Consider the following 25616-nt stretch of genomic DNA (forward strand, 5'->3'; position numbering starts at 1 on the left):
CCTGCTTACAGGGGGGCTGCACTCTCCGGGCAGCCAGAGGAGCAACGGGCCAAAAGGCCAAAAAAAGCGCAAAGACCCAGCCCTGCTTACAGGGAGGGCGCCCAGCGCAAACCAGCCACGCTCTCCCGTGACCGCGGCCCCCGTGACAGGGGGTTCCCTTTGCCCTGGCTGCCTTTCTCTTGCCACCTCGTCAGACCTCCGCTCCTCTTGCCTCACTCTTGCCTCGCAGCTCCACACCAGGACTCTTCTGTCTTCCTCCTCCACCATCGGACGCTGCAAAAAGGAAGGAGGAAGCCGTGAGACATGACAAGACCTGGCTCCTGCGTTCGAAAGATACGGGGATGACAGTTGCGTCCTTTCGACCACTTGTTACCACAGATTTTCCCTTCAAAAAGTCTTAATTTGCCCCCTTCAAGGTTCCTCGGATTTTAACCCATGAATGTAATTTTATATCCTCTTATATTAGTGCAGATTTCCCTCAATATGATCATTTTGTCCCCTCCAAGTTACCTCGGATTTTAGCCTATAGATGTCACTTTATATCCTCTAATGTTACCACACAGTTTCCCTCACAAAATGCTTAATTTGTCTCCTTCACGGTACCTCAGATTTTAATCCATAAATGTCATTTTATATCCTCTAATTCTACCACAGACTTTCTCTCACAAAACGGTCATTTTGCCCCCTTCAAGTTACCTCAGATTTCAATCCATAAATGTCGTTTTATATCCCCTAATGTTACCACAGAATTTCCCTCAAAATACTCATTTTGTCCCCTTCAAGTTACCTCAGATTTTAGCCCATAAATGTCATTTTATATCCTCTAATGTTAAACAGAATTTCCCTCACAAAATGCTTAATTTGTCCCCTTCAAGGTACCTCAGATTTTAACCCTTAAATGTAGGTTTATATCCTCTAATGTTACCACAGAATTTCCCTCACAAAATCGTAATTTTCCCCTCCAGGTTTCCTTAGATTTCCCCCGTAATATGTCATTCTGTACCCTCTGAAGTTACCTCAGATTCTGCTTCCCAAAATGTTATCTTACATTCCCAAACATTACAGATTTTCCCTCAAAAATGGTCAGTTTGTCCACTTAACGGTGTCTCAGATTTTAACCCATAAATGTAATTTTATAACCTCTAATGTTACCACAGAATTTCCCTCAAAAAAATTGTAATGTTCCCCTCCAGGTTTCCTTAGATTTCCTCCATAATATGTCACGTAATATGTCATATACACCCCCTGAAGTTTTGATCCCTCAGATTTGATCCCCCATGTCATTTTATATCCTCTAATGTTACCACAGATTTTCCCTCACAAAATCTCAATTTGTCCCCTCCGAGGTATCTCAAATTTTACCCCCCAAAATGTCATTTTATATCCTCTAATGTTACCACAGATTTTCCCTCTACTCATTTGTGCCCTATGTAACACCCTCCCTCTGCCCCAGGTCTATCCGAGGTTTCTTATCGCAGAGCGCACCCTGCCGGCAGTCGCTCGGCTCAGCCCCGTCGCCTCCCTCTGGCTCGCCGGCAGCCCTGCAGCGACCGCCTCCCACGGCTCGCGAAGCAAGGGCGGGAAGCGGCGCGAGCCGAGCCAACCCCGCGCCGCAGGGAGGCTGCGCGAACGCCCGGCGGGAAGTTCCCGGCAGGCGCCTGGCCGCGGCTGCGGGTTATGGGCGGGAGGAGCCGCGGCGCGAGCGGGGCAGCCTCGGCCCCCCCCCCCCCCCCCCTCCCCGCAGACGGGGCAGCCGCCCCCTCAGGGTAGTCCTTTACGGCCCCTCGGGCATTTCTCCACGATTGCTGCTGCCGCCAGCCCCACGCCCCCGCCCCTGCCCCTCGGCTCCCTTCGGCCCAGCCCCTGTCGGGCACCAGCCCTGAGGGCCGTCCCCGCCGCGGACCCCCCGGGCCGGCTCGGACGCGTCCCCGTAGGGATTCGCGCGGTGTAGCGGAGGGGAGCAATGTCCCTGGCTTTGCCGGAGCGGCCCTCGTCTGTCCCACCGCTGCCACCCCTGCCGCCACCAGCGCCGCGGATGCCCGCAGGCGGGGCTGAAGCCAGGCGGCGCGCGGCTCCGGCACCGGCTGCGCTGCCGGCTGAGCCGCGTCCGAGGGCACTGCCGGGCTGGCTGCGCGGCCAGCCCGACCCCATGGGGCTTCCAGGCTGTCGGGGGCGATACTTGTGACCAGGGTTCGCAGGATTCGCCGCAACAGATGGATGCGGAGGCCTTGTTTTCTCAAATTTCTGTTTGTTGCTGCTTACCACAAATCACCACTTGCAGACGTACCGTGATTATTGAAAAGGTACGTGTGAGTATTGATAACAGGGTGTTCCCAGAAAGTAAATAAATGCAGGTAGCAGATACTGAGGGAATAACCATAGGTAATAGCAGCAATAAGAGGTAATCAAAAGGCAATTAGATGTAGTAAAAAGTAGTCATGCAGCAGCAAATAGAGCTTAGTACGATACAGTAAACAAACACGGCAATACTATGGCAGTGAAAATCCTCACGATGGATTACAATTTAAGCATGCTATAGCAACTAATCAAGAGCAGCTGGGAGGGCGTGTAGCCAGGACGGCTGACCACAGCGTGTGGTGTGCTCAGCAGTAAATGCTGGGGTAAAGACAGAGATGGGGCGGAGGGGGACTGGACTCCTTTTTGTACTTTGCTTGCGCATGCTGCTTTTGCTGTACCTTTTAAGCTGTCTTGACCTCAATGCGTGACTTTTCTTGCTTCTGCCTTTCTGATTCTCTTCCCCCACCCTGCTCTTGAAGGGGAAGTGAGCAAGGGTCTGCTGGGGCTCAGGGCCCTCTGTGGGGGCTAACCCACAACCTTTTGATAAATGCTCATATTTTCTGTTACTTTGTAATTTTGAAAATGTTTTAATGAAACCATGCTTAGGAGTATGCCTTAAAGTCTCAGAGATGTTTGTGCTTTGAGGAAAAAAGTTGCACCGAGTTCTTAAACACCTTCAGAAAGGACCGTGACTTTCCTAGAGTCAGCTCAGGTGGCAGTCACCGGCAAAACAGAGCACACTGGCAGCCTGGACCTTGGATGCAAAGTGCAAGGTGTTTCCTAAGTGTATACTCCTTTCTGAGGGGTGTTTTATTGTGTGCTGTCTAGCATCAGTTTATCAATTTGCCTCTAATGGGTTTTGGTATTCCCAAAAGGACTGGGATTAAAGAATGGGTGTGTGCCTCAGCACTGCATAATTTTATTTTGCAGCCAAAATTTCTTGTTTTGTGGTTTTCTGCTAGCTTGTATTTTGCAGAAAGCACTTAAAAATGTATTTAGTTTGCTTCCAAACAAGTAAAGAGAAAGTCCTTTTACCTTTAGGGTAGGGCTAATTTTCCTTTAGGCCAGAAAACAGAGGAAGATACCACCTGCTACAACCTTTGTTAAGAGAGGACCAAGCATACCCGGACCTTCTTAAACAAACAAACAAAAAACCCACCACTTAAAAAAAGGGCAACAAAGAGGCAACTTCTGCCCGAAGTGGTGTAAACGCATAAAGCTGTCAGTGTTTTTTTTTTTAGCTCGCACATCGGCACTGCTCAGGGAAGCCGCGCCTGTCGCTCTGCTTCTGCGCATGCGCGGAGCCGGCCGGCTCGCCTCGAGGGGGAGCCGGGCGACGCCGCAGGACCCCTGCCCGCGGCAGAATGGCAGCGGTCTTCTCCGGAGCGGGAGCCGCGCCGGACCGGGCTCGGGTCGGGACGGGACGGGACGGGAAGCGCGGTCCGCGGCTTCTGCGGAAATGGCCCTTGTGCGGGGCAGGGGCGGCGCCGCGCCGGAGCGGACCGGGCGTGCGGCGGGGTCTGCACTGCGCGGGGCTTCGGGGGGGCTGGGGGAGAGGGGGGCGGAGCGGCGGGAGGTGGCGGCGGGGCGGGGCGGGGAAGAGCGGCGGAGTCCTCTCTGGGTTGGGTGGACTGCTCCGTCCCGGGGCATGCTGGGAGCTGTAGTTCTGTGGTGCGCGGCCGGTCTTTCCCCGAGCCGGGGCCGGGGCCGGGCCGTGCGCGCCGGGAGGCGCAGGTTGCCGCTGGCTGCGAGCGCGGCTGCCGGCGGTGAGGCGAGCGAGAGCCTTCGGGGGCGCTTCCCCGGAGCGTCGGGCCGGGAGGGGTGGGGGCTGCGGCGGCCGGGCGCGGGTCCTCGCTGCGCTCGATCGTCGGGCTGCGCCTCGGAGGTGTTCCTGCTCGGCGCAGGGAAGCGCAAAGGAAAGCCGCGTGGTGCCTGCCAAGCTGTAGTAGCTTCTTAGACCTAGAACGAATTGGCCTGTCGAGCTCTGTCTCTTTGTTGCTCAGTCTGTGGTACAAGAGGCTAACCTTTGTCCCACCTCAGCTTTCAGAGTTGTCCTAGAAATAAACCGGTGCTTGCGGGGCTTTCCAGAACGCTGGTTGTGGTCGGTCAAGACAGACGTGAGAGGCAATTTCTGCCTGTCTGTCTGTCTATTGGTTATGTCCCGAGAGTTTTGCTTGAACAGTGTGCAATAAAAGCGGCCTTGGGCCCTTACTGGTGGTGCAGTTTCTGCACGTGTCTTATAACGTAGGTTCCCTGCTTAATTTGCAATTTATGAGGTTCCTACCAATGAGCACTTTCCTGTCCATGCCGAATATAGCTGAATTGCAGGCTACGATTAAACATCAAATGTTTAATATAGATTGTTAATAACAAATTGCAACTGTTAAGAATATATGCTAAAAAAAAATAGCACAGAAAGTAGAAGCTCTAGGCTGTGAGTGGTCTGTCCCATACTGATACTGCATGTTTGCACCGAGGCAGAATGATTGCTTTTACTCACTTGTGGAGCGATGAGTCTAGGCTCTCACTGCTAGTATTTTTAGCAAGACTGATTGAGCATTTCTCTAACATATGAGCAAGTGTTTGAGGAGCAAGTGATGGGTATGGGCACTTAGAAAGAGACTGCCAAAGGGCAGCTTCCTATTTTATAACTGAATTTTGTGAGCGTTGGTCCTCGTTTCATACTGAAGGGGAGTATGCTCTAGTGAAGGGAGTATGTTCACGTGAAAGGAAAAGGCACTAGTCTCCCTCGTCTGCCATTATTACTTCCTTGCTGCTAGCTTTCTTCATAGAAAGCCAGTATGTTTCCTCGTCACATTCTAGTCTGCCTTCCTAGACTTCAGCCTTTGCCTCCTGGGTCTCTTGCCTTGCATAGACAATTTCTCCCCTTCTCCTCTTCTTCTTCATCTCATTTGTAAACCTTTTATCAGGCTGATTCTTACTGGCTTCCCACCCCCACCCCCGACCTTTTTCTATTTTTTCCTTTTTTCCTATTTTTTTTTTTACGGACTTAGGATGGCTTGTCTTGTTAGTTACTTTTCTTCCTGCCAGCCCCCAGCCTCAAGTTCTCTGATGCGACGTCAGAGGATCATCTTTGATACCTCCGCATCTGAATAATACGGTTTCTGTCCCATGCTGTAGCTGACGGCAGGACGGACTCTGAGTGCAGAGGAGAGGTTGCTTCCTCCCTAGTTTCCTATTGCGTCTCATACTGGTTTGGGTAAGCAATTACAGAGGAAATTTGACTTCTCCGTGGAGAAGCGTGTGCCTGACAGCTAGCTGGAGACAGCACACACGGAATTGAGTCAGCGCTCCGAGTGCGGTCCTGAGTTGCAGTAAAGGTAAAACAATTGCAGACTGACAGTTTAGCTTGTAAGGAGCATATACAAATAGCAGGTTTGCCTCTAATGCTTAAAAGGCGAGGTTTCGAGATCATATTTCACGGACTACTTCCTATAGATTTCAAGAAATGCAATCGTTCTGAAGCACAGCCGCGCTCTGTTATTGTTTAAAGGGAACAAACTGCTTTGAGAGCCGTTACGTGGGAGGGAACCGAGGGCGGAAGTGACGTCAGGGCGTGCCTTCCCTGAGGGCCAAAACGGCTCCGTGATTGGCTGGACCGTGAGGGCGGATGTGGTGTCCTGGCGAGCCGTCATTAAGGGCAGAAAGGCTCCATGATTGGCTGGGAACCCAGGGCGGAAGTGGCGTCACGGCTAGCCTTCGCTGAGGGCGGAAGCGCTCCGTGATTGGCTCGGAGGAACCCAGGGCGGAGGTGCCGTGCAGGGCTTGCCGGCACTATGGGCGGAAGCTGTCGGGCCGGGCCGCTGAGGCGCGGTGCCGCAACGAGGTTGGTGGTCGGTGCCGCCCCGGGCCGGGAGGGGGCGAGGCGGCGGGCGGTTGGGGCGCCACGCGGTCGGCGGCTTCTGCGGAAACGGCCCTTGTGCGGGGCGGGGGCGGGGGCGGCGCCGGAGCGGAGCGGACCGGGCGTGCGGCGGGATCTGCACTGCGCGGGGCTTCGGGGGGGCTGGGGGAGAGGGGGGCGAAGCGGCGCGGGGGGGGGGCGGTTGCGTGCGCTTGGCCGACTCCCCTCTGCGTCGGATGGACTGCTCCGTCCCGCGGCATGCTGGGAGCTGTAGTTCTGTGGCGCGCGGCCGGTCTTTCCCCGAGCCGGGGCCGGGGCCGGGGCCGGGCCGTGCGCGCCGGGAGGCGCAGGTTGCCGCTGGCTGCGAGCGCGGCTGCCGGCGGTGAGGCGAGCGAGAGCCTTCGGGGGCGCTTCCCCGGAGCGTCGGGCCGGGAGGGGTGGGGGCTGCGGCGGCCGGGCGCGGGTCCTCGCTGCGCTCGATCGTCGGGCTGCGCCTCGGAGGTTTTCCTCCCCCCGCGTGCTGACGGCCGGCTCTCTCCTTTCCCTGCGGCTCACCAGGGCAGAAGCAGCTCCCCGCCGCTGGGACCCCCGCGGGGTTTGTCGCCGAGCGAAGGTGGCGCGGCAGCTGAAGGGAGGAAAGCTGCAGCTGGCGTGCTGCAGTCGCAGGTTTCCCAGGAGAAAGAGCAGCCCGTCTGTCCCAGCTGTCCGGGTAAGTCGCAGCGACCTCCGGGTGAAACCGAGGCGTGCTGCTCGTAAACTTCCTGCAGCCCAGGCTCAAAGGCTTAATCGAATTTGCAGAAGCGCAAACTGCTCGGCGCAGGGAAGCGCAAAGGAAAGCCGCGTGGTGCCTGCCAAGCTGTAGTAGCTTCTTAGACCTAGAACGAATTGGCCTGTCGACCTCTGTCTCTTTGTTGCTCAGTCTGTGGTACGAGAGGCTAACCTTTGTCCCGCCTCAGCTTTCAGAGTTGTCTTAGAAATAAACTGGTGCTTGCGGGGCTTTCCAGAACACTGGTTGTGGTCGGTCAAGACAGACGTGAGAGGCAATTTCTGCCTGTCTGTCTGTCTATTGGTTATGTCCCGAGAGTTTTGCTTGAACTGTGTGCAACAAAAGAGGCCTTGGGCCCATACTGAGCAGCGAGAGAAAGCAAAACTCCAGGTAAGCGCTGGCCGTGGCAAAGTTGCTTGGGAATTGAGCGGCTGGGGGTCTTTCCAGTGGAACTCGGTACGCAGACAGAAGCGTGAACTTTGAGGTTCCTGTCTGTCTTGCGTTGAAGCTGTGGTATTTGACCCATGACTGTATGCAGTTGCTAAATCCTAGAGGGGATGATAGAGACGTCCCTGGTGCAGCCTTTTTTGCCACAGTCATTGCAGAAATGTTGGAAAAGTGAGTATCATCCCTCTCTTTAAATTCACCTTTTAAAGCATTCTTTCTGCAGACTCCTGTCTGTGATTTAGGTACTTGATTTGCGTGAAACAGAGCCAGACTTTCCTATTAACTAGCGCCCTGATTGAAATTGCCTGTCGTCGGAGGACAGGAACTATAAATGGTGCTTGGCAGTTTAAAATCTCTTGGCTTCTACGGAGGCTAACTTGCCAAAGCGAATAGGAAGTAGCCTAAAGTTCGGTAAAGACGCTGAATAGAAAAGGTCCTCTTCTTGATGGGGAAAGAGCTTCGCAGAACACGAGCTCTGTTTCCCGTAGGGCTCCCTACTTACCCACCTGTTCAGCGATTATTGCAGGCTTTGACTGGTCCCCTCAGGTCCGATATCGCACAAGCGTTGTGCCGCAGATGGTACCTTAGCTTACTTTCCATCTCGTGCTGCGTTACTTATACCCGCAGAAGACTTACTTCAGCGTCAAATAAACCCTGTGCGAAGCGTCCCTGACTCATGCCAGTGGGACCATCCCGTTGTGGCTGGTAAAATCCAGGAACAGGACGGTGCTTGGAAGAACGTAACCTATGGAGGAGCAGGCAACAGTCTCCTGTTAGGCAACAGGTTTTCGAGACTGGTTTTGCCACCCCTCCGCGCATTTTGAAGGAGGCAGTCCCTAAGCTGATGCAATCCAACTGCATCTAAGCTGTAGGTTGTTACTTCCATAAGTTATAAAGGAACTTCACTTTTTTTTGTTTGTTTTTGTTTTTTTTTTTTTAAATCGAGGCTCGTGTGCGTGCGTTTGGCTTGTCCCGATGGCTGGTGTAGATGATCGCTCACGTGCCCCAAAGCTCCCTGTGCTGATGTTGGATCTGCCCCTCGGTAAAGGACGGCATCCCGTACGTTCAGCTTTTCTTCCTTACCGTCTCGTATGTATGTATGTATTTACTTTTCTGAAAGAAAGGGTGGGTATTTCATGGGTCTCTCTGTGAGCGTATCGAACCAGGCCGCAGTAAATATGTGTAAGCGAGTAGGCTGCAGCATGTGCTGGGCAGTATCGGAGTGCTACTCTGCTAGCAGTGGAGAGCCAGGTGAAGGTGTAGAGGGTAAGGGCTTGTTCTGCCTCAGGTTGAACGGAAAGTTTCTGAAGTTGAGCATCCCGGGGGATGTTTGTAGGACTGTTGTTAGACAATAAAAGTTCAGATGGCTGTCGACAAAGGGGATTTTGTTGGCTCTTTTAGATAGCTATACCTACCGAAGATTGAATCGGTTACAAAAGGTTGTAGTAACCTCGCAGTCTCTACGTTCTGTAGCGTCTGTAGCAAAATAAACTGGCAGATGAATAAATGAGCAGGTACAAATACACGTGACTCTACAGCTGAGATAAAATAACATGCAGTTTCTTCTGTGTTTTGTCTTTCAAAGCACATTGTTGCCGAGCGCCTGAGCTTTTTGCTCGCGTTACCGAGGCAAGGAATGGCTGCGCTTCTTCCCCCCTCATCCCTCTCTTTTTTTTTTTCTCCTCTCCCTTGATGACAGGGACTCGAAATGTTTTCTTCAGATGTCCACGTGAAAATTAAAAAAAAAAAAAAAAGGCGACGGTGGTGAACACTGACAGAATTGGGTGACTTTTTCAAGGTAGAGGGCAAAGAACGTGGAAATTTCTAGTATGTTAGCGTTACTCTGTTAACAGAACCAACGTACACGCCACTTGCTGTTCCTAGTTTTTTGGTTTGGTTTTCCTTTCAGTAGTCTCCCCAAAGGCTCCACAAAGGACACCTTGTGTATCTTTTCTGTTCTTCCAGGATTCATTCGTCAGGAAAGACGACCGTGAAATCTGAGGGCTGTGGAACCATCTGGTAGATGGTTGTTGCAGTTGCCTTTGGTCACGTCATTCGTCCTTTTAGCTTGCCCTTTACTTTACCTTGAGTGGAATTTTTCTTGCCACGCTATGTTTGCAGTGGTAACATTGCTGCCGAGGTGTTTTTTGACTAAAAATGATCTTAACTGTAGTAGTGAATTCACAGCGTGTGGCTTTGTGTACTGACTCCCATGATCACAACTTTTTTTTTTTTTCCTTTGTCATAGATAGGAGAAAAGCTCTTTCCAGAGAGATGGAGAAGGAATTGATTATACCTCTGTCTCATCCTGTGAGACTGGAAGATGGTGAGTGACTAACTGTAAGCTGCAATTCTCAGGAATCGCATGGCTAAGAGTCTCGGGTTCCTTCTCTGCCTGACCCCCAGGGCCTTAGGCATGGGAAATCTTAGGCTTAATGTTTTTCCCTATGAAATACTGTCACGCTAAGGGGCGTAGCTGACTAACTGTTACGGGTCTGGTCGGATTCAGGTTACTGAACTATCACGGTCACGGATTCACCAATAACATAGCACGCCCTCGCTCTAGTCGCATTCAATGAGAACTGTCACGGCTAGGAACAATGCAATGAACAGCAATTTATTACAGCAACAAGGACACAGGTTCTTTGGATCGCCGGCGATAAATTCACTGTCCGCGAAAGCAAGCGAGCACGCATGAAATACACAGGTACTCGTCCTGGCTGTTAATGCATTAAAAGGCACAAAGGCTCTAGAGATTTCTAAGTTTCCAAGGAGACACCTGGTACAACCAAGCGTTCAAATATTACCCCACAGCGTCCCAGTGCGGGGGGAAGAGGCTCAGCCCGTCGACTGATCCTGGAAGTCAGAAAGGTATCCTTGGTGATGGTATCTTCCCTAACACCCCCTTTCACTTAAGACAGTTTACATCTATTTTCTCTCCTTTAGGTGGGGCTTGAGTGACTCTAGTCAGGCATACCTTGGTTATGTTTGGTGTAAAGTTTTCTTGCTTTCGTTTAAAGGTAGAGGGGTCTGAGAAACTCAGAGCACGCCCTCAGTGAGGGGTGGTCGCACCTTGGAGACACGGAGCTTTTGGGATGGAGGTGTGTTTTGGTATTATGGTGATACTAGAATGAGCAAAAGTTCCCTAGAGTGCAGTGTTTTGTTAAAAACATGACAGGTCGTTGGCTCAGGGTAGCAAACGTGCAGCTTATCGCTCTCAGTGTGCACAAGAGCATCTGGTCCCCATCTGGTCGCAGAGCCTATCCGTGGTGTTTCCACTCCGCTTTACGCTCCGTCCCCTTCCTTAGAGTCAGCACACCAAGTTCCCCTAGTGCGATAGCACGTAAAGTTGGAGGCCTAGGGAACGCTTAGGTAGCGCAGCTGCCCTCCACCCTGAAAGCTTCTTCGATGCTGTACGCTTTCTTTAAAAGTTGAATATGAGTTTAATTTGCCTTGTTACTTAAGGCAATTACTCCGCAACTGCCCAAAGCAGCGACAGTGAGAAGCCCACTTCCAGCATCTGCTCCCCACGCAGGGACGGATGGACGGACAGACGGACGCCGCTCTTTGCCTTGCCCGCCAGGGGAAGGGGAGAACGACCGGGCAGGGAGCCCCACCGCAGCCCCCCTCCCGGGAGTCCTGCACAGCAGTTTAATAAAGTTTGCTTTCCGGCCCGTGCCCCCTTTGGTGGTTGCCATCGGGGGAAGTGGCTGTCGCCGTCTGTGTGTGGGTGCAGGTTCCGTAGCGGGGTGGGTGTGGAGGGGGGGGGGTGGCCCCGTGTCCACCGGCCGCTGGATGCTGACGACCCCTCGGAGTGCGGGGCCAGCCCTGCCGGGTGGGGGGGCAGCTCGCTGCTGTCTTTGCTCCCCGTGCTGGGGGGACTGCTCTGTGTGGCGGGGGCTGCTTGCAGAGGCGCAAGTGGGGAGGGGGCTGGGGGTTCCCGGCAGGACCCCCAGGGCAGGGGATGGCGTTGTGGAGGCCGGGTCCTGGGGGATTGGCGGCTGGGGCAGGGAAAGCCCAGGCGGGGGTGGCACGGGGTGGCAGGCACAGGTCTGTGGGTGCTGGGCTGCAGGTGGGGAAGCCTGGGGCTGGCTCTGTGCTGTCTGCAGTGTCAAGCCGCCAGGAGCACCATTGCCCCAGCAAGCCGGGAGTTGTGGTCATTGCGCTCTGAGCATCCCGTTGCCCATGTTGGGTTCGTTGTTATTATCTCCCTGCCTTTTTTGTCCCGATAAAAAATGTACTGTTTCAGCTTGCCGCCGCTCAGCTTCCCAGCCGTGAGCGGCACGTTGCTCAAGGCAGACCCTTCCTCCCTGAGGCGGCGTGGGGTGCAAATTTCTGCTGTTTTCCTTTGTGCTTTCTCTGAGAAAATGGTCTGGGAAGCCGTCCCTGCTGCCCTCAGGATGCATCCTGCCGGCGAGAAGCAGGTACTGCAGGCGGCGGGGCCACGCAGGCGCCGTGGCGCCTTTGAATGCCCCCTTCCGCCACCTGCTGGTGAAAATCCGGCACTGCAGGCGCCTTGGGTCAGCGCATACGCTGTGGCGCCCCCTGGGGCCTTCTGTGCCACCTGGTGGCGAAAAGTGGGTACTGCAGGCGCCTCGGGGCCCCGCATACGCTGTGGCGCCCTCTACCGCCGCCTGGTGGCGAAAAGTGGGTACTGCAGGCGCCGCGGGGCCGCGCATACGCTGTGGCGCCCTCTGCGCCACCAGGTGGCGAAAAGTGGGTACTGCAGGCGCCTCGGGACGGCGAATATGCTGTGGCGCCCTCTACCGCCGCCTGGTGGCGAAAAGTGGGTACTGCAGGCGCCTCGGGGCCGCGCATACGCTGTGGCGCCATCTGCGCCACCAGGTGGCGAAAAGTGGGTACTGCAGGCGCCGCGGGGCCGCGCATACGCGGTGCCGCCCTCTGCGCCACCAGGTGGCGAAAAGTGGGTACTGCAGGCGCCCCGGGGCCGCGCATGCGCGGTGGCGCCCCCCGGCGCCCTCTGCCGCCGCCTGGTGGCCGAAAGTGGGTACTGCAGGCGCCGCGGGGCCGCGCATGCGCGGTGGCGCCCCCCGGCGCCCTCTGCCGCCGCCTGGAGGCCGAAAGTGGGTACTGCAGGCGCCCCGGGGCCGCGCATGCGCGGTGGCGCCCCGCGGCGCCCTCTGCCGCCTCCTGGTGGCCGAAAGTGGGTACTGCAGGCGCCGCGGGGCCGCGCATGCGCGGTGGCGCCCCCCGTCGCCCTCTGCCGCCGCCTGGTGGCCGAAAGTGGGTACTGCAGGCGCCGCGGGGCCGCGCATGCGCGGTGGCGCCCCCCGTCGCCCTCTGCCGCCGCCTGGTGGCCGAAAGTGGGTACTGCAGGCGCCGCGGGGCCGCGCATGCGCGGTGGCGCCCCCCGGCGCCCTCTGCCGCCGCCTGGTGGCCGAAAGTGGGTACTGCAGGCGCCGCGGGGCCGCGCATGCGCGGTGGCGCCCCGCGGCGCCCTCTGCCGCCGCCTGGTGGCCGAAAGTGGGTACTGCAGGCGCCGCGGGGCCGCGCATGCGCGGTGGCGCCCCGCGGCGCCCTCTGCCGCCGCCTGGTGGCCGAAAGTGGGTACTGCAGGCGCCGCGGGGCCGCGCATGCGCGGTGGCGCCCCGCGGCGCCCTCTGCCGCCGCCTGGTGGCCGAAAGTGGGTACTGCAGGCGCCGCGGGGCCGCGCATGCGCGGTGGCGCCCCGCGGCGCCCTCTGCCGCCGCCTGGTGGCCGAAAGTGGGTACTGCAGGCGCCCCGGGGCCGCGCATGCGCGGTGGCGCCCCGCGGCGCCCTCTGCCGCCGCCTGGTGGCCGAAAGTGGGTACTGCAGGCGCCCCGGGGCCGCGCATGCGCGGTGGCGCCCCCCGGCGCCCTCTGCCGCCGCCTGGTGGCCGAAAGTGGGTACTGCAGGCGCCGCGGGGCCGCGCATGCGCGGTGGCGCCCCCCGGCGCCCTCTGCCGCCGCCTGGTGGCCGAAAGTGGGTACTGCAGGCGCCGCGGGGCCGCGCATGCGCGGTGGCGCCCCCCGGCGCCCTCTGCCGCCGCCTGGTGGCCGAAAGTGGGTACTGCAGGCGCCGCGGGGCCGCGCATGCGCGGTGGCGCCCCCCGGCGCCCTCTGCCGCCGCCTGGTGGCCGAAAGTGGGTACTGCAGGCGCCGCGGGGCCGCGCATGCGCGGTGGCGCCCCCCGGCGCCCTCTGCCGCCGCCTGGTGGCCGAAAGTGGGTACTGCAGGCGCCGCGGGGCCGCGCATGCGCGGTGGCGCCCCCCGGCGCCCTCTGCCGCCGCCTGGTGGCCGAAAGTGGGTACTGCAGGCGCCGCGGGGCCGCGCATGCGCGGTGGCGCCCCCCGGCGCCCTCTGCCGCCGCCTGGTGGCCGAAAGTGGGTACTGCAGGCGCCGCGGGGCCGCGCATGCGCGGTGGCGCCCCCCGGCGCCCTCTGCCGCCGCCTGGTGGCCGAAAGTGGGTACTGCAGGCGCCGCGGGGCCGCGCATGCGCGGTGGCGCCCCCCGGCGCCCTCTGCCGCCGCCTGGTGGCCGAAAGTGGGTACTGCAGGCGCCCGCGGGGCCGCGCATGCGCGGTGGCGCCCCCCGGCGCCCTCTGCCGCCGCCTGGTGGCCGAAAGTGGGTACTGCAGGCGCCGCGGGGCCGCGCATGCGCGGTGGCGCCCCCCGGCGCCCTCTGCCGCCGCCTGGTGGCCGAAAGTGGGTACTGCAGGCGCCGCGGGGCCGCGCATGCGCGGTGGCGCCCCCCGGCGCCCTCTGCCGCCGCCTGGTGGCCGAAAGTGGGTACTGCAGGCGCCGCGGGGCCGCGCATGCGCGGTGGCGCCCCCCGGCGCCCTCTGCCGCCGCCTGGTGGCCGAAAGTGGGTACTGCAGGCGCCCCGGGGCCGCGCATGCGCGGTGGCGCCCCCCGGCGCCCTCTGCCGCCGCCTGGTGGCCGAAAGTGGGTACTGCAGGCGCCGCGGGGCCGCGCATGCGCGGTGGCGCCCCCCGGCGCCCTCTGCCGCCGCCTGGTGGCCGAAAGTGGGTACTGCAGGCGCCGCGGGGCCGCGCATGCGCGGTGGCGCCCCCCGGCGCCCTCTGCCGCCGCCTGGTGGCCGAAAGTGGGTACTGCAGGCGCCGCGGGGCCGCGCATGCGCGGTGGCGCCCCCCGGCGCCCTCTGCCGCCGCCTGGTGGCCGAAAGTGGGTACTGCAGGCGCCGCGGGGCCGCGCATGCGCGGTGGCGCCCCGCGGCGCCCTCTGCCGCCGCCTGGTGGCCGAAAGTGGGTACTGCAGGCGCCGCGGGGCCGCGCATGCGCGGTGGCGCCCCCCGGCGCCCTCTGCCGCCGCCTGGTGGCCGAAAGTGGGTACTGCAGGCGCCGCGGGGCCGCGCATGCGCGGTGGCGCCCCGCGGCGCCCTCTGCCGCCGCCTGGTGGCCGAAAGTGGGTACTGCAGGCGCCGCGGGGCCGCGCATGCGCGGTGGCGCCCCCCGGCGCCCTCTGCCGCCGCCTGGTGGCCGAAAGTGGGTACTGCAGGCGCCGCGGGGCCGCGCATGCGCGGTGGCGCCCCGCGGCGCCCTCTGCCGCCGCCTGGTGGCCGAAAGTGGGTACTGCAGGCGCCGCGGGGCCGCGCATGCGCGGTGGCGCCCCGCGGCGCCCTCTGCCGCCGCCTGGTGGCCGAAAGTGGGTACTGCAGGCGCCCCGGGGCCGCGCATGCGCGGTGGCGCCCCGCGGCGCCCTCTGCCGCCGCCTGGTGGCCGAAAGTGGGTACTGCAGGCGCCGCGGGGCCGCGCATGCGCGGTGGCGCCCCCCGGCGCCCTCTGCCGCCGCCTGGTGGCCGAAAGTGGGTACTGCAGGCGCCGCGGGGCCGCGCATGCGCGGTGGCGCCCCCCGGCGCCCTCTGCCGCCGCCTGGTGGCCGAAAGTGGGTACTGCAGGCGCCCCGGGGCCGCGCATGCGCGGTGGCGCCCCGCGGCGCCCTCTGCCACCGCCTGGTGGCCGAAAGTGGGTACTGCAGGCGCCGCGGGGCCGCGCATGCGCGGTGGCGCCCCCCGGCGCCCTCTGCCGCCGCCTGGTGGCCGAAAGTGGGTACTGCAGGCGCCGCGGGGCCGCGCATGCGCGGTGGCGCCCCCCGGCGCCCTCTGCCGCCGCCTGGTGGCCGAAAGTGGGTACTGCAGGCGCCCCGGGGCCGCGCATGCGCGGTGGCGCCCCCCGGCGCCCTCTGCCGCCGCCTGGTGGCCGAAAGTGGGTACTGCAGGCGCCGCGGGGCCGCGCATGCGCGGTGGCGCCCCCCGGCGCCCTCTGCCGCCGCCTGGTGGCCGAAAGTGGGTACTGCAGGCGCCGCGGGGCCGCGCATGCGCGGTGGCGCCCCGCGGCGCCCTCTGCCGCCGCCTGGTGGCCGAAAGTGGGTACTGCAGGCGCCGCGGGGCCGCGCATGCGCGGTGGCGCCCCGCGGCGCCCTCTGCCGCCGCCTGGTGGCCGAAAGTGGGTACTGCAGGCGCCGCGGGGCCGCGCATGCGCGGTGGCGCCCCCCGGCGCCCTCTGCCGCCGCCTGGTGGCCGAAAGTGGGTACTGCAGGCGCCCCGGGGCCGCGCATGCGCGGTGGCGCCCCCCGGCGCCCTCTGCCGCCGCCTGGTGGCCGAAAGTGGGTACTGCAGGCGCCGCGGGGCCGCGCATGCGCGGTGGCGCCCCCCGGCGCCCTCTGCCGCCGCCTGGTGGCCGAAAGTGGGTACTGCAGGCGCCCCGGGGCCGCGCATGCGCGGTGGCGCCCCCCGGCGCCCTCTGCCGCCGCCTGGTGGCCGAAAGTGGGTACTGCAGGCGCCGCGGGGCCGCGCATGCGCGGTGGCGCCCCCCGGCGCCCTCTGCCGCCGCCTGGTGGCCGAAAGTGGGTACTGCAGGCGCCGCGGGGCCGCGCATGCGCGGTGGCGCCCCCCGGCGCCCTCTGCCGCCGCCTGGTGGCCGAAAGTGGGTACTGCAGGCGCCGCGGGGCCGCGCATGCGCGGTGGCGCCCCCCGGCGCCCTCTGCCGCCGCCTGGTGGCCGAAAGTGGGTACTGCAGGCGCCGCGGGGCCGCGCATGCGCGGTGGCGCCCCCCGGCGCCCGCTGCCGCCGCCTGGAGGCCGAAAGTGGGTACTGCAGGCGCCGCGGGGCCGCGCATGCGCGGTGGCGCCCCCCGGCGCCCTCTGCCGCCGCCTGGAGGCCGAAAGTGGGTACTGCAGGCGCCCCGGGGCCGCGCATGCGCGGTGGCGCCCCGCGGCGCCCTCTGCCGCCGCCTGGTGGCCGAAAGTGGGTACTGCAGGCGCCGCGGGGCCGCGCATGCGCGGTGGCGCCCCCCGGCGCCCTCTGCCGCCGCCTGGAGGCCGAAAGTGGGTACTGCAGGCGCCCCGGGGCCGCGCATGCGCGGTGGCGCCCCCCGGCGCCCTCTGCCGCCGCCTGGTGGCCGAAAGTGGGTACTGCAGGCGCCCCGGGGCCGCGCATGCGCGGTGGCGCCCCCCGGCGCCCTCTGCCGCCGCCTGGTGGCCGAAAGTGGGTACTGCAGGCGCCGCGGGGCCGCGCATGCGCGGTGGCGCCCCCCGGCGCCCTCTGCCGCCGCCTGGTGGCCGAAAGTGGGTACTGCAGGCGCCGCGGGGCCGCGCATGCGCGGTGGCGCCCCCCGGCGCCCTCTGCCGCCGCCTGGTGGCCGAAAGTGGGTACTGCAGGCGCCGCGGGGCCGCGCATGCGCGGTGGCGCCCCCCGGCGCCCTCTGCCGCCGCCTGGTGGCCGAAAGTGGGTACTGCAGGCGCCGCGGGGCCGCGCATGCGCGGTGGCGCCCCCCGGCGCCCTCTGCCGCCGCCTGGTGGCCGAAAGTGGGTACTGCAGGCGCCCCGGGGCCGCGCATGCGCGGTGGCGCCCCCCGGCGCCCTCTGCCGCCGCCTGGTGGCCGAAAGTGGGTACTGCAGGCGCCGCGGGGCCGCGCATGCGCGGTGGCGCCCCGCGGCGCCCTCTGCCGCCGCCTGGTGGCCGAAAGTGGGTACTGCAGGCGCCGCGGGGCCGCGCATGCGCGGTGGCGCCCCCCGGCGCCCGCTGCCGCCGCCTGGAGGCCGAAAGTGGGTACTGCAGGCGCCGCGGGGCCGCGCATGCGCGGTGGCGCCCCCCGGCGCCCTCTGCCGCCGCCTGGAGGCCGAAAGTGGGTACTGCAGGCGCCCCGGGGCCGCGCATGCGCGGTGGCGCCCCGCGGCGCCCTCTGCCGCCGCCTGGTGGCCGAAAGTGGGTACTGCAGGCGCCGCGGGGCCGCGCATGCGCGGTGGCGCCCCCCGGCGCCCTCTGCCGCCGCCTGGAGGCCGAAAGTGGGTACTGCAGGCGCCCCGGGGCCGCGCATGCGCGGTGGCGCCCCCCGGCGCCCTCTGCCGCCGCCTGGTGGCCGAAAGTGGGTACTGCAGGCGCCCCGGGGCCGCGCATGCGCGGTGGCGCCCCCCGGCGCCCTCTGCCGCCGCCTGGTGGCCGAAAGTGGGTACTGCAGGCGCCGCGGGGCCGCGCATGCGCGGTGGCGCCCCCCGGCGCCCTCTGCCGCCGCCTGGTGGCCGAAAGTGGGTACTGCAGGCGCCGCGGGGCCGCGCATGCGCGGTGGCGCCCCCCGGCGCCCTCTGCCGCCGCCTGGTGGCCGAAAGTGGGTACTGCAGGCGCCGCGGGGCCGCGCATGCGCGGTGGCGCCCCCCGGCGCCCTCTGCCGCCGCCTGGTGGCCGAAAGTGGGTACTGCAGGCGCCGCGGGGCCGCGCATGCGCGGTGGCGCCCCCCGGCGCCCTCTGCCGCCGCCTGGTGGCCGAAAGTGGGTACTGCAGGCGCCCCGGGGCCGCGCATGCGCGGTGGCGCCCCCCGGCGCCCTCTGCCGCCGCCTGGTGGCCGAAAGTGGGTACTGCAGGCGCCGCGGGGCCGCGCATGCGCGGTGGCGCCCCGCGGCGCCCTCTGCCGCCGCCTGGTGGCCGAAAGTGGGTACTGCAGGCGCCGCGGGGCCGCGCATGCGCGGTGGCGCCCCCCGGCGCCCTCTCCCGCCGCCTGGTGGCCGAAAGTGGGTACTGCAGGCGCCGCGGGGCCGCGCATGCGCGGTGGCGCCCCGCGGCGCCCTCTGCCGCCGCCTGGTGGCCGAAAGTGGGTACTGCAGGCGCCGCGGGGCCGCGCATGCGCGGTGGCGCCCCCCGGCGCCCTCTGCCGCCGCCTGGTGGCCGAAAGTGGGTACTGCAGGCGCCCCGGGGCCGCGCATGCGCGGTGGCGCCCCGCGGCGCCCTCTGCCGCCGCCTGGTGGCCGAAAGTGGGTACTGCAGGCGCCGCGGGGCCGCGCATGCGCGGTGGCGCCCCCCGGCGCCCTCTGCCGCCGCCTGGTGGCCGAAAGTGGGTACTGCAGGCGCCGCGGGGCCGCGCATGCGCGGTGGCGCCCCCCGGCGCCCTCTGCCGCCGCCTGGTGGCCGAAAGTGGGTACTGCAGGCGCCCCGGGGCCGCGCATGCGCGGTGGCGCCCCGCGGCGCCCTCTGCCGCCGCCTGGTGGCCGAAAGTGGGTACTGCAGGCGCCGCGGGGCCGCGCATGCGCGGTGGCGCCCCCCGGCGCCCTCTGCCGCCTCCTGGTGGCCGAAAGTGGGTACTGCAGGCGCCGCGGGGCCGCGCATGCGCGGTGGCGCCCCCCGGCGCCCTCTGCCGCCGCCTGGTGGCCGAAAGTGGGTACTGCAGGCGCCCCGGGGCCGCGCATGCGCGGTGGCGCCCCCCGGCGCCCTCTGCCGCCGCCTGGTGGCCGAAAGTGGGTACTGCAGGCGCCGCGGGGCCGCGCATGCGCGGTGGCGCCCCCCGGCGCCCTCTGCCGCCGCCTGGTGGCCGAAAGTGGGTACTGCAGGCGCCGCGGGGCCGCGCATGCGCGGTGGCGCCCCGCGGCGCCCTCTGCCGCCGCCTGGTGGCCGAAAGTGGGTACTGCAGGCGCCGCGGGGCCGCGCATGCGCGGTGGCGCCCCGCGGCGCCCTCTGCCGCCGCCTGGTGGCCGAAAGTGGGTACTGCAGGCGCCGCGGGGCCGCGCATGCGCGGTGGCGCCCCCCGGCGCCCTCTGCCGCCGCCTGGTGGCCGAAAGTGGGTACTGCAGGCGCCGCGGGGCCGCGCATGCGCGGTGGCGCCCCCCGGCGCCCTCTGCCGCCGCCTGGTGGCCGAAAGTGGGTACTGCAGGCGCCCCGGGGCCGCGCATGCGCGGTGGCGCCCCCCGGCGCCCTCTGCCGCCGCCTGGTGGCCGAAAGTGGGTACTGCAGGCGCCGCGGGGCCGCGAGTGATGTTACTACATCATTTACTACATTTTTTCCTGCGAGCGATGTTACTACGTTGATTTTGGTTTTGGGGTGTAATATGTTATGCTGCTAAATTTTTCTTCCTGTGCAGAAGAAAAGTTGAGCTAATTCCAGTTAGCTTCAGTAACTTGCTTTCTCATATTGTCATTTCAATATTCAAAGCTGAAGCAAAAGCATTGGTATTGTTGCTTCTAGAGAGACGCCAGTTCTCCGGTCTGCACTCTGCATGCTGTTCAGATAAGCTAGAAAAAAATAAAGGAAAAGAAAAACAGCTGCTGCTTCTCCTGCTCTCTTTCTGCTTTCTACTTTCTTGTGCTTTGCCCCTCCCCTTTCCCAGGTGATTGGCTTTGGGTTCCAGGCAGGGCCTAATGGTAACTGAGTCACAGGCATCCCATCAGAGAGCTCATTCTGCCTGGGCTGCAGTTTGGGGTAAGTGCTTTGTTTTTGCTTCAGTCAGTTGCAGGGGTCTTTAGGTGGGTCAGAGTCTACGGACTGATGCGTTTCCAAGTAGAGATAGGTACATCCTTCTTTGTGAGGTAACAACTAGTAGGATCCTTGCTGATCCTGGCTGGAATAATAATAATGCACAACACAGAAATCATATGAGAAAGGACTGGCCTATAGCGAATCAAAGTGCTCCCAAGGGGTTTTTGTTCTAGTAGTAGGGTACATATATCTTACTCTTTGTATTGGTAATTATTTGGAAACCTAAGGGTTAAAAATAATGACCGGGAAAAATCAACTATTAATTTTGTTTCTAGTGACTGTAGGCCTCAGAGAAGGGCTTGGTCAATTGGCAACTTGGAAAAGGCATGACCAGATAATAGTAAGATGGGATACCCCGTCAAAATAGGGGTGAATGTGACAGAGGGTTATGTACCACAATCTGTCATGTTTGATGCTTGTGAGGTGTTAGCTTGTGGAGATTTAAATGCCCAATGACAACTGAGCAGAGAGAACAAGTAACTGGGAGAGACCCAACAGCCAGATTGAGAACAGCTGTACGGAAACGATCCTCTATTGCCATCAGAGAAAGGGAGAAACTCAAGGAGAAAACAGGAGAGAAAAGAGGAGGCTCTCTTTGAAATGTGGCAGTTCAAACATTTGAGATTGAAACAGGGTATGGGGATGTGAATGCCTGGATAGAATGGGTCAAATATGCTGTCCAGAGTCTCAACCGTAGCACTTGCTATGCTTGTGCCTCGGGACGACCGACTGCCCGGATAGTGCCCTTCCCATTGGGGTGGACCAGGGATTCCCAGGGGATGCGATGTATGATTGCATTGTACCAAGAAAAGACTGCCTGGGGAAATGAGGCCTGTAGGTCTCTCTCTTTGCTGTTCCCTTCCTTGCGTGATAGCAATATCAGGGTTCCCCCTGCATTCTCTACAGCTAAAGGTGACCATGCAGCTTGCCTCTCAGGGCAGGGTGTGAGCGCTACCCGGCATCTGGGAGAATTTGCCTTGTGCACGAGGACCTTGAATGCTACCAAGGACCTGATGGGAAACTGCTCAAGACTTGAGATCCCCAGGGCAGATCTGTGGTGGTACTGCGGAGGGAAGATCTTATGGTCCACCCTACCATCTAATTCGGGAGGAATTTTTGCACTTGTTCAATTAGCTATACCCTTCACCCTGGCATTTGAAAGAGAAACATCACAAATACCCAGAAGAAGTAAAAGAGGCTTAGGAATATCATTTGATGATAGAGGGTACATAGATTCTCTTGGGGTGCCTAGAGGAGTTCCCGATGAACAGAAAGCCAGGAATCAAATTGCTGCAGGGTTTGAGTCGCTGTTCTGGTGGGTAACAATCAATAAGAGTATTTATTATAGTCAGCAGATATTCATAAATCATACAAGGGATGCGATAAGAGAAATCGCTGAACAACTAGATGCCACCAGCAAAATGGCTTGGGAAAACAGAATAGATTAGATATGTTGATCGCGGAGAAAGGAGTTGTGTGTGTGTGTGTGTGTATGTGATACTGAGCAACCATTGTTGCACTTTTATACCCAACAATACTGCCCCAGATGGCACAGTAACTAGAGCGTTGCAAGGGCTTACCACCCTTGCCAGTGAATTGGCAGAATGATTAGGAACAGGCACTTCCATCACAGGATGTTCGGAATCTTGGTTTGGTAAATGGAAAGGGGTCCTAGCGTCCGTATCTGCATCCTTGATCGTAGTAGCAGGAGTTTTGACGACCCTTGGTTGTTGCATTATCCCCTGTGTAAAAGGACTAGTACAGCGGTTCACTGAAACTGCACTATCGAAAGAAATGACCGTGGAGCCACCACCTTACTCACGTAAGGTGATGATATTAGAGGGGATGGAAAGCAAAGAAGGTGAAGAAGAGGAAGAGATCTACCAAATTACACCGCAGAGAAAAGTTTTGCAAAAATCAACAATTTATAAAGAAGAAAAGGGGGGAATTGTGGGAATAAAAATGTTGCTTTTGCAGAGTTACGTTGTTTAGAGGGAAGGAATGCGGTGTTGAGATAGGCTCGCAGTGATAAGAAAGCTTAACGGACAACCTTGTAAAATGCAGACAACCGGACTCCTCAGAGCAGCTAGGTGAAAATCACGGCGTCAAGTCAGATCAGTGAAGAAACATTACCGCTTCAAACAGTAAAAAAGTCAAAAGAAATTTGAAATTGAACAGGCCGGCAACTGAAGGCCACGTAGTGTCTGTGAAGCGTCGGATAGGTTGTGAACCCAGAATACCCAGTCAATGGGGAAACAGGGGAGGGTCCCGGTCGTCGAGAAAGAAAGTACATAAACCGTACTGTGTGACTAGTAGGCGCGCTCCTGCTTGTGGGACGCGTGCCATTGCGATCGCGAATAAATTACTACTTCACTGAGATCCTCGCCTGAGCCTAAGCTACTGGCTACGGAGTGTTTCTCACACTCCCTGCGCGTAATCCTGGCTACAATATACCGCGTTATCGAAGGTGCCTTTTAAACAACATTGATAGAAACTCAGGGGGCGATAGTACTGACCCTGGGTGTGGAACTATCCACGCAGGGAATAATCCACACTGCACCAAATATGGTAGCCACAGGAACGCCAATATACATAGCGCACGCCAGATGCAACGTGAGAATCCTGCAACTGGATGGCCTGTCCCAAATGGCGAGAGGTGGTACTGGCTACGTGGCAATAAAGCCAGGAAGGTGTTGCCCCTGGGATGGAAGGGAGCTTGCACCCTGGAGGCAATAATTCCAAACGTAACTATTATTGAAGACCCACAAAGCCAAAGGCCCCTTGAGACCACACGCAGGATTAAGCGGACTCCAGACAATTCTCTAGTAAAATTCTCTAGTATTTCACAGCTTTGCAAGGTGGTTTTTACCTTGGTTAGGGGTGGGTGAATTAGAAAAAGCGATTGTAAATATCTCCGCTATAACTGAAGAACTAGAAAATAAGTTTGATAAGTTTGCAAAAATAGGACTGTAGAATCAAATAGTATTAGATTCATTAATAACCTCATAAGGAGGAGCGTGCACTGTAATTAATGCTAGCTGCTGTATAGATGTAGATCAAATGGGACGGATTTGACTGATATTTGGGGGGAAAAAAAAGTATACTGGGGGGGCGTGGAGGGGAAAGATCCTACATAGAGTAGCTCAAGATGACAGTTCCTGGGCATTTAGAAACATTTGGGAGAAACTAACTTCGTGGTTACCTGAACAGAATTGGCTCAAACAACTATTTGTTGGTATTGTAAAAATAATGGCATTGTACGCCTACCATCCCCCGTGACATCCGAAGAAGACTATTGCGCCTTAACGTTGGAGAAACTCAAAAGCACGGTACGTGAAGAGGTGCAAAAACAACAGTAGGAGTAAGGAAAGGAGAGGAGGGAGCTGTGAGAAACTAAGTTGTGTTTTTGCAGTAGAGAACTAATTTTCTGTATTCCGAGGTAGTTGTGCAGTCATAATGAGGAGAAACGCCACGTGGGTAAGCGGACAGTAGGCGGCCTCACTGTTCCGAAATAAGGCAGAAGCTTGAGGAAAAACAGGCTGAGCAGCATGGGAACGGTAAAACAAAGATCACAGGTTCCTGAAACATAAGAAAGGGGAAAAAAAAAAAGGAAGTAAGAAGGGAGCAATTAAAGGGTTGAAAAAGAAGTAAAATTGTACATACATGGTATAGAGGAGCGTCGAGTAGCTTGTGAACCTGCAGTACTCGGCCAATGAGGACACAGGGGAGGGGATCAGGCATCGGGGAATAGGGAATAAAAGTTGATGCTGTGCTTACTGCAATGCGCTCCTGATCGGCAGGACGCCCGCCACTGCAACCGCGAATAAAATAGCCTCAGAGAAGATCGTTTGTCAAGAAAATTATTTGAGATGTTTCTCGCAGATATACTTGACGAGGGAGGACCAAGAACACCCCGCCCTTCTTTAAAAAAAAAAGAAAATAAAAAAATAAAAAAAAGGCATCACGGGCAGCCTGAGGGTCGCCTTCCCACAGGGAAGCGGCGCCGTGATTGGCTGGACCGTGAGGGCGGAAGTGGCGTCACGGCTAGCCTTAACTCAGGGCGGAAGCGCTCCGTGATTGGCTCGGAGGAACGCAGGGCGGAGGTGCCGTGCAGGGCTTGCCGGAGCTATGGGCGGAAGCTGTCGGGCCGGGCCGCGCTGAGCTCAGCTCGGGCCGGGCCGCCGAGGCGCGGTGCCGCAACAAGGTTGGTGGTCGGTGCCGCCCCGGGCCGGGCCGGGCCGGGCCGGGAGGGGACGAGGCGGCGGGCGGTTGGGGCGCCACGCGGTCGGCGGCTTCTGCGGAAACGGCCCTTGTGCGGGGCGGGGGCGGCGCCGCGCCGGAGCGGAGCGGACCGGGCGTGCGGCGGGGTCTGCACTGCGCGGGGCTTCGGAGGGCTGGGGGAGAGGGGGGCGAAGCGGCGCGGGGGGGGGCGGGCGGGCGGGCGGGCTCAGAGAGTGCGGCGGGGGCGGGGGTTGTGTGCGCTTGGCCGACTCCCCTCTGCGTCGGATGGACTGCTCCGTCCCGCGGCATGCTGGGAGCTGTAGTTCTGTGGTGCGCGGCCGGTCTTTCCCCGAGCCGGGGCCGGGGCCGGGCCGTGCGCGCCGGGAGGCGCAGGTTGCCGCTGGCTGCGAGCGCGGCTGCAGGCGGTGAGGCGAGCGAGAGCCTTCGGGGGCGCTTCCCCGGAGCGTCGGGCCGGGAGGGGTGGGGGCTGCGGCGGCCGGGCGCGGGTCCTCGCTGCGCTCGATCGTCGGGCTGCGCCTCGGAGGTTTTCCTCCCCCCGCGTGCTGACGGCCGGCTCTCTCCTTTCCCTGCGGCTCACCAGGGCAGAAGCAGCTCCCCGCCGCTGGGACCCCCGCGGGGTTTGTCGCCGAGCGAAGGTGGCGCAGCAGCTGAAGGGAGGAAAGCTGCAGCTGGCGTGCTGCAGTCGCAGGTGTCCCAGGAGAAAGAGCAGCCCGTCTGTCCCAGCTGTCTGGGTAAGTCGCAGCGACCTCCGGGTGAAATCCAGGCGTGAAGGGGATTTTGGTGGCTCTCTTACACAGCTAGTCCTACCAAAGATCGCATCGGTTACGAAAAGTAGTAGTAACCTTGTAGTTTGCGTGTTCTGTAACATCTGTAGCACAATAAACTGGCAGGTGAAGAAATGAGCGGGTACAAATACACGTGACTCCATCGCTGAGATTAAATAACGTGCAGGTTCTTCTGCGTTTTGTCTTTCAAAGCGCGTTGTTTCACTCGGTGATCCTTAACGATGATCCTCGGTGGTCCCTTCCAACTCAGGATATTCTATGATTCTGTTGTTGCCGAGCGCCTGAGCTTTTTGCTCACATTACTGAGGAAAGGAATGGCTGTGCTTCTTCCCCACCCCCCTCTCTTTTTCCTTTTTTTTCCTCTCCTCTTCTCCCTCGATGACGGGGACTCGAAATGTTTTTCTCAGATGTCTATGCGAAAATTTAAAAAAAAAAAAGAAGCTGATGGTGAACACTGACAGAATTGGGTGACACTT

The 25616-nt window shown here is 60.9% G+C and overlaps 2 protein-coding genes and 1 long non-coding RNA gene across 5 annotated transcripts in view; 2 read left to right on the forward strand and 1 right to left on the reverse strand.

Annotated features, from left to right (window-relative positions):
• Positions 1 to 2034: 2034 nt before the first annotated feature.
• LOC136786607 (delta-1-pyrroline-5-carboxylate synthase-like) overlaps positions 2035 to 25616 on the forward strand; it is a 29664-nt gene continuing 6082 nt past the window's right edge. The window contains exons 1-2 of the mRNA XM_066979700.1: positions 2035 to 2303; positions 6719 to 6869. Of these exons, the coding sequence (XP_066835801.1) occupies positions 2214 to 2303; positions 6719 to 6869 (241 nt within the window). The 5' untranslated portion in view covers positions 2035 to 2213. The remainder of the gene's footprint in view (positions 2304 to 6718; positions 6870 to 25616) is intronic.
• Positions 8469 to 11781, forward strand: LOC136786305 (uncharacterized). 2 transcript variants are annotated; one of them, XM_066979698.1, is made up of 5 exons: positions 8469 to 9171; positions 9622 to 9699; positions 10000 to 10080; positions 10188 to 10244; positions 10839 to 11781. In XM_066979698.1, the coding sequence occupies exons 2-5, from the start codon at positions 9648 to 9650 to the stop codon at positions 11603 to 11605; spliced, it is 957 nt and encodes a 318-aa protein (XP_066835799.1). In that variant the 5' UTR covers positions 8469 to 9171; positions 9622 to 9647; the 3' UTR covers positions 11606 to 11781. The 2 variants fall into 2 exon arrangements, 1 of the variants encoding a protein (XP_066835799.1); XR_010825754.1 differs by having other exon boundaries at positions 9883 to 11094.
• LOC136786609 (uncharacterized) lies at positions 21405 to 24316 on the reverse strand. 2 transcript variants are annotated; one of them, XR_010825761.1, is made up of 2 exons: positions 23891 to 24316; positions 21405 to 23692 (listed from the first exon to the last, which is right to left on the reverse strand). It is a non-coding gene; the product is annotated as an uncharacterized lncRNA (long non-coding RNA). The 2 variants fall into 2 exon arrangements; XR_010825762.1 differs by having other exon boundaries at positions 23777 to 24316.

Source organism: Anser cygnoides, chromosome 18 (genome assembly GCF_040182565.1).
Source record: "Anser cygnoides isolate HZ-2024a breed goose chromosome 18, Taihu_goose_T2T_genome, whole genome shotgun sequence".
Lineage (NCBI taxonomy): Eukaryota > Metazoa > Chordata > Aves > Anseriformes > Anatidae > Anser > Anser cygnoides.

Excerpts from the sequence above, each read along its gene's own strand:
- LOC136786305 (XM_066979698.1), top strand. The coding sequence starts at position 9,648 with ATGGAGAAGGAATTGATTATACCTCTGTCTCATCCTGTGAGACTGGAA. Across the intron at positions 10,081-10,187 it reads AGCACGCATGAAATACACAG|CGTCCCAGTGCGGGGGGAAG; the intron begins GTACTCGTCCTG and ends ATTACCCCACAG. Across the intron at positions 10,245-10,838 it reads TGATCCTGGAAGTCAGAAAG|GCAATTACTCCGCAACTGCC; the intron begins GTATCCTTGGTG and ends TTGTTACTTAAG.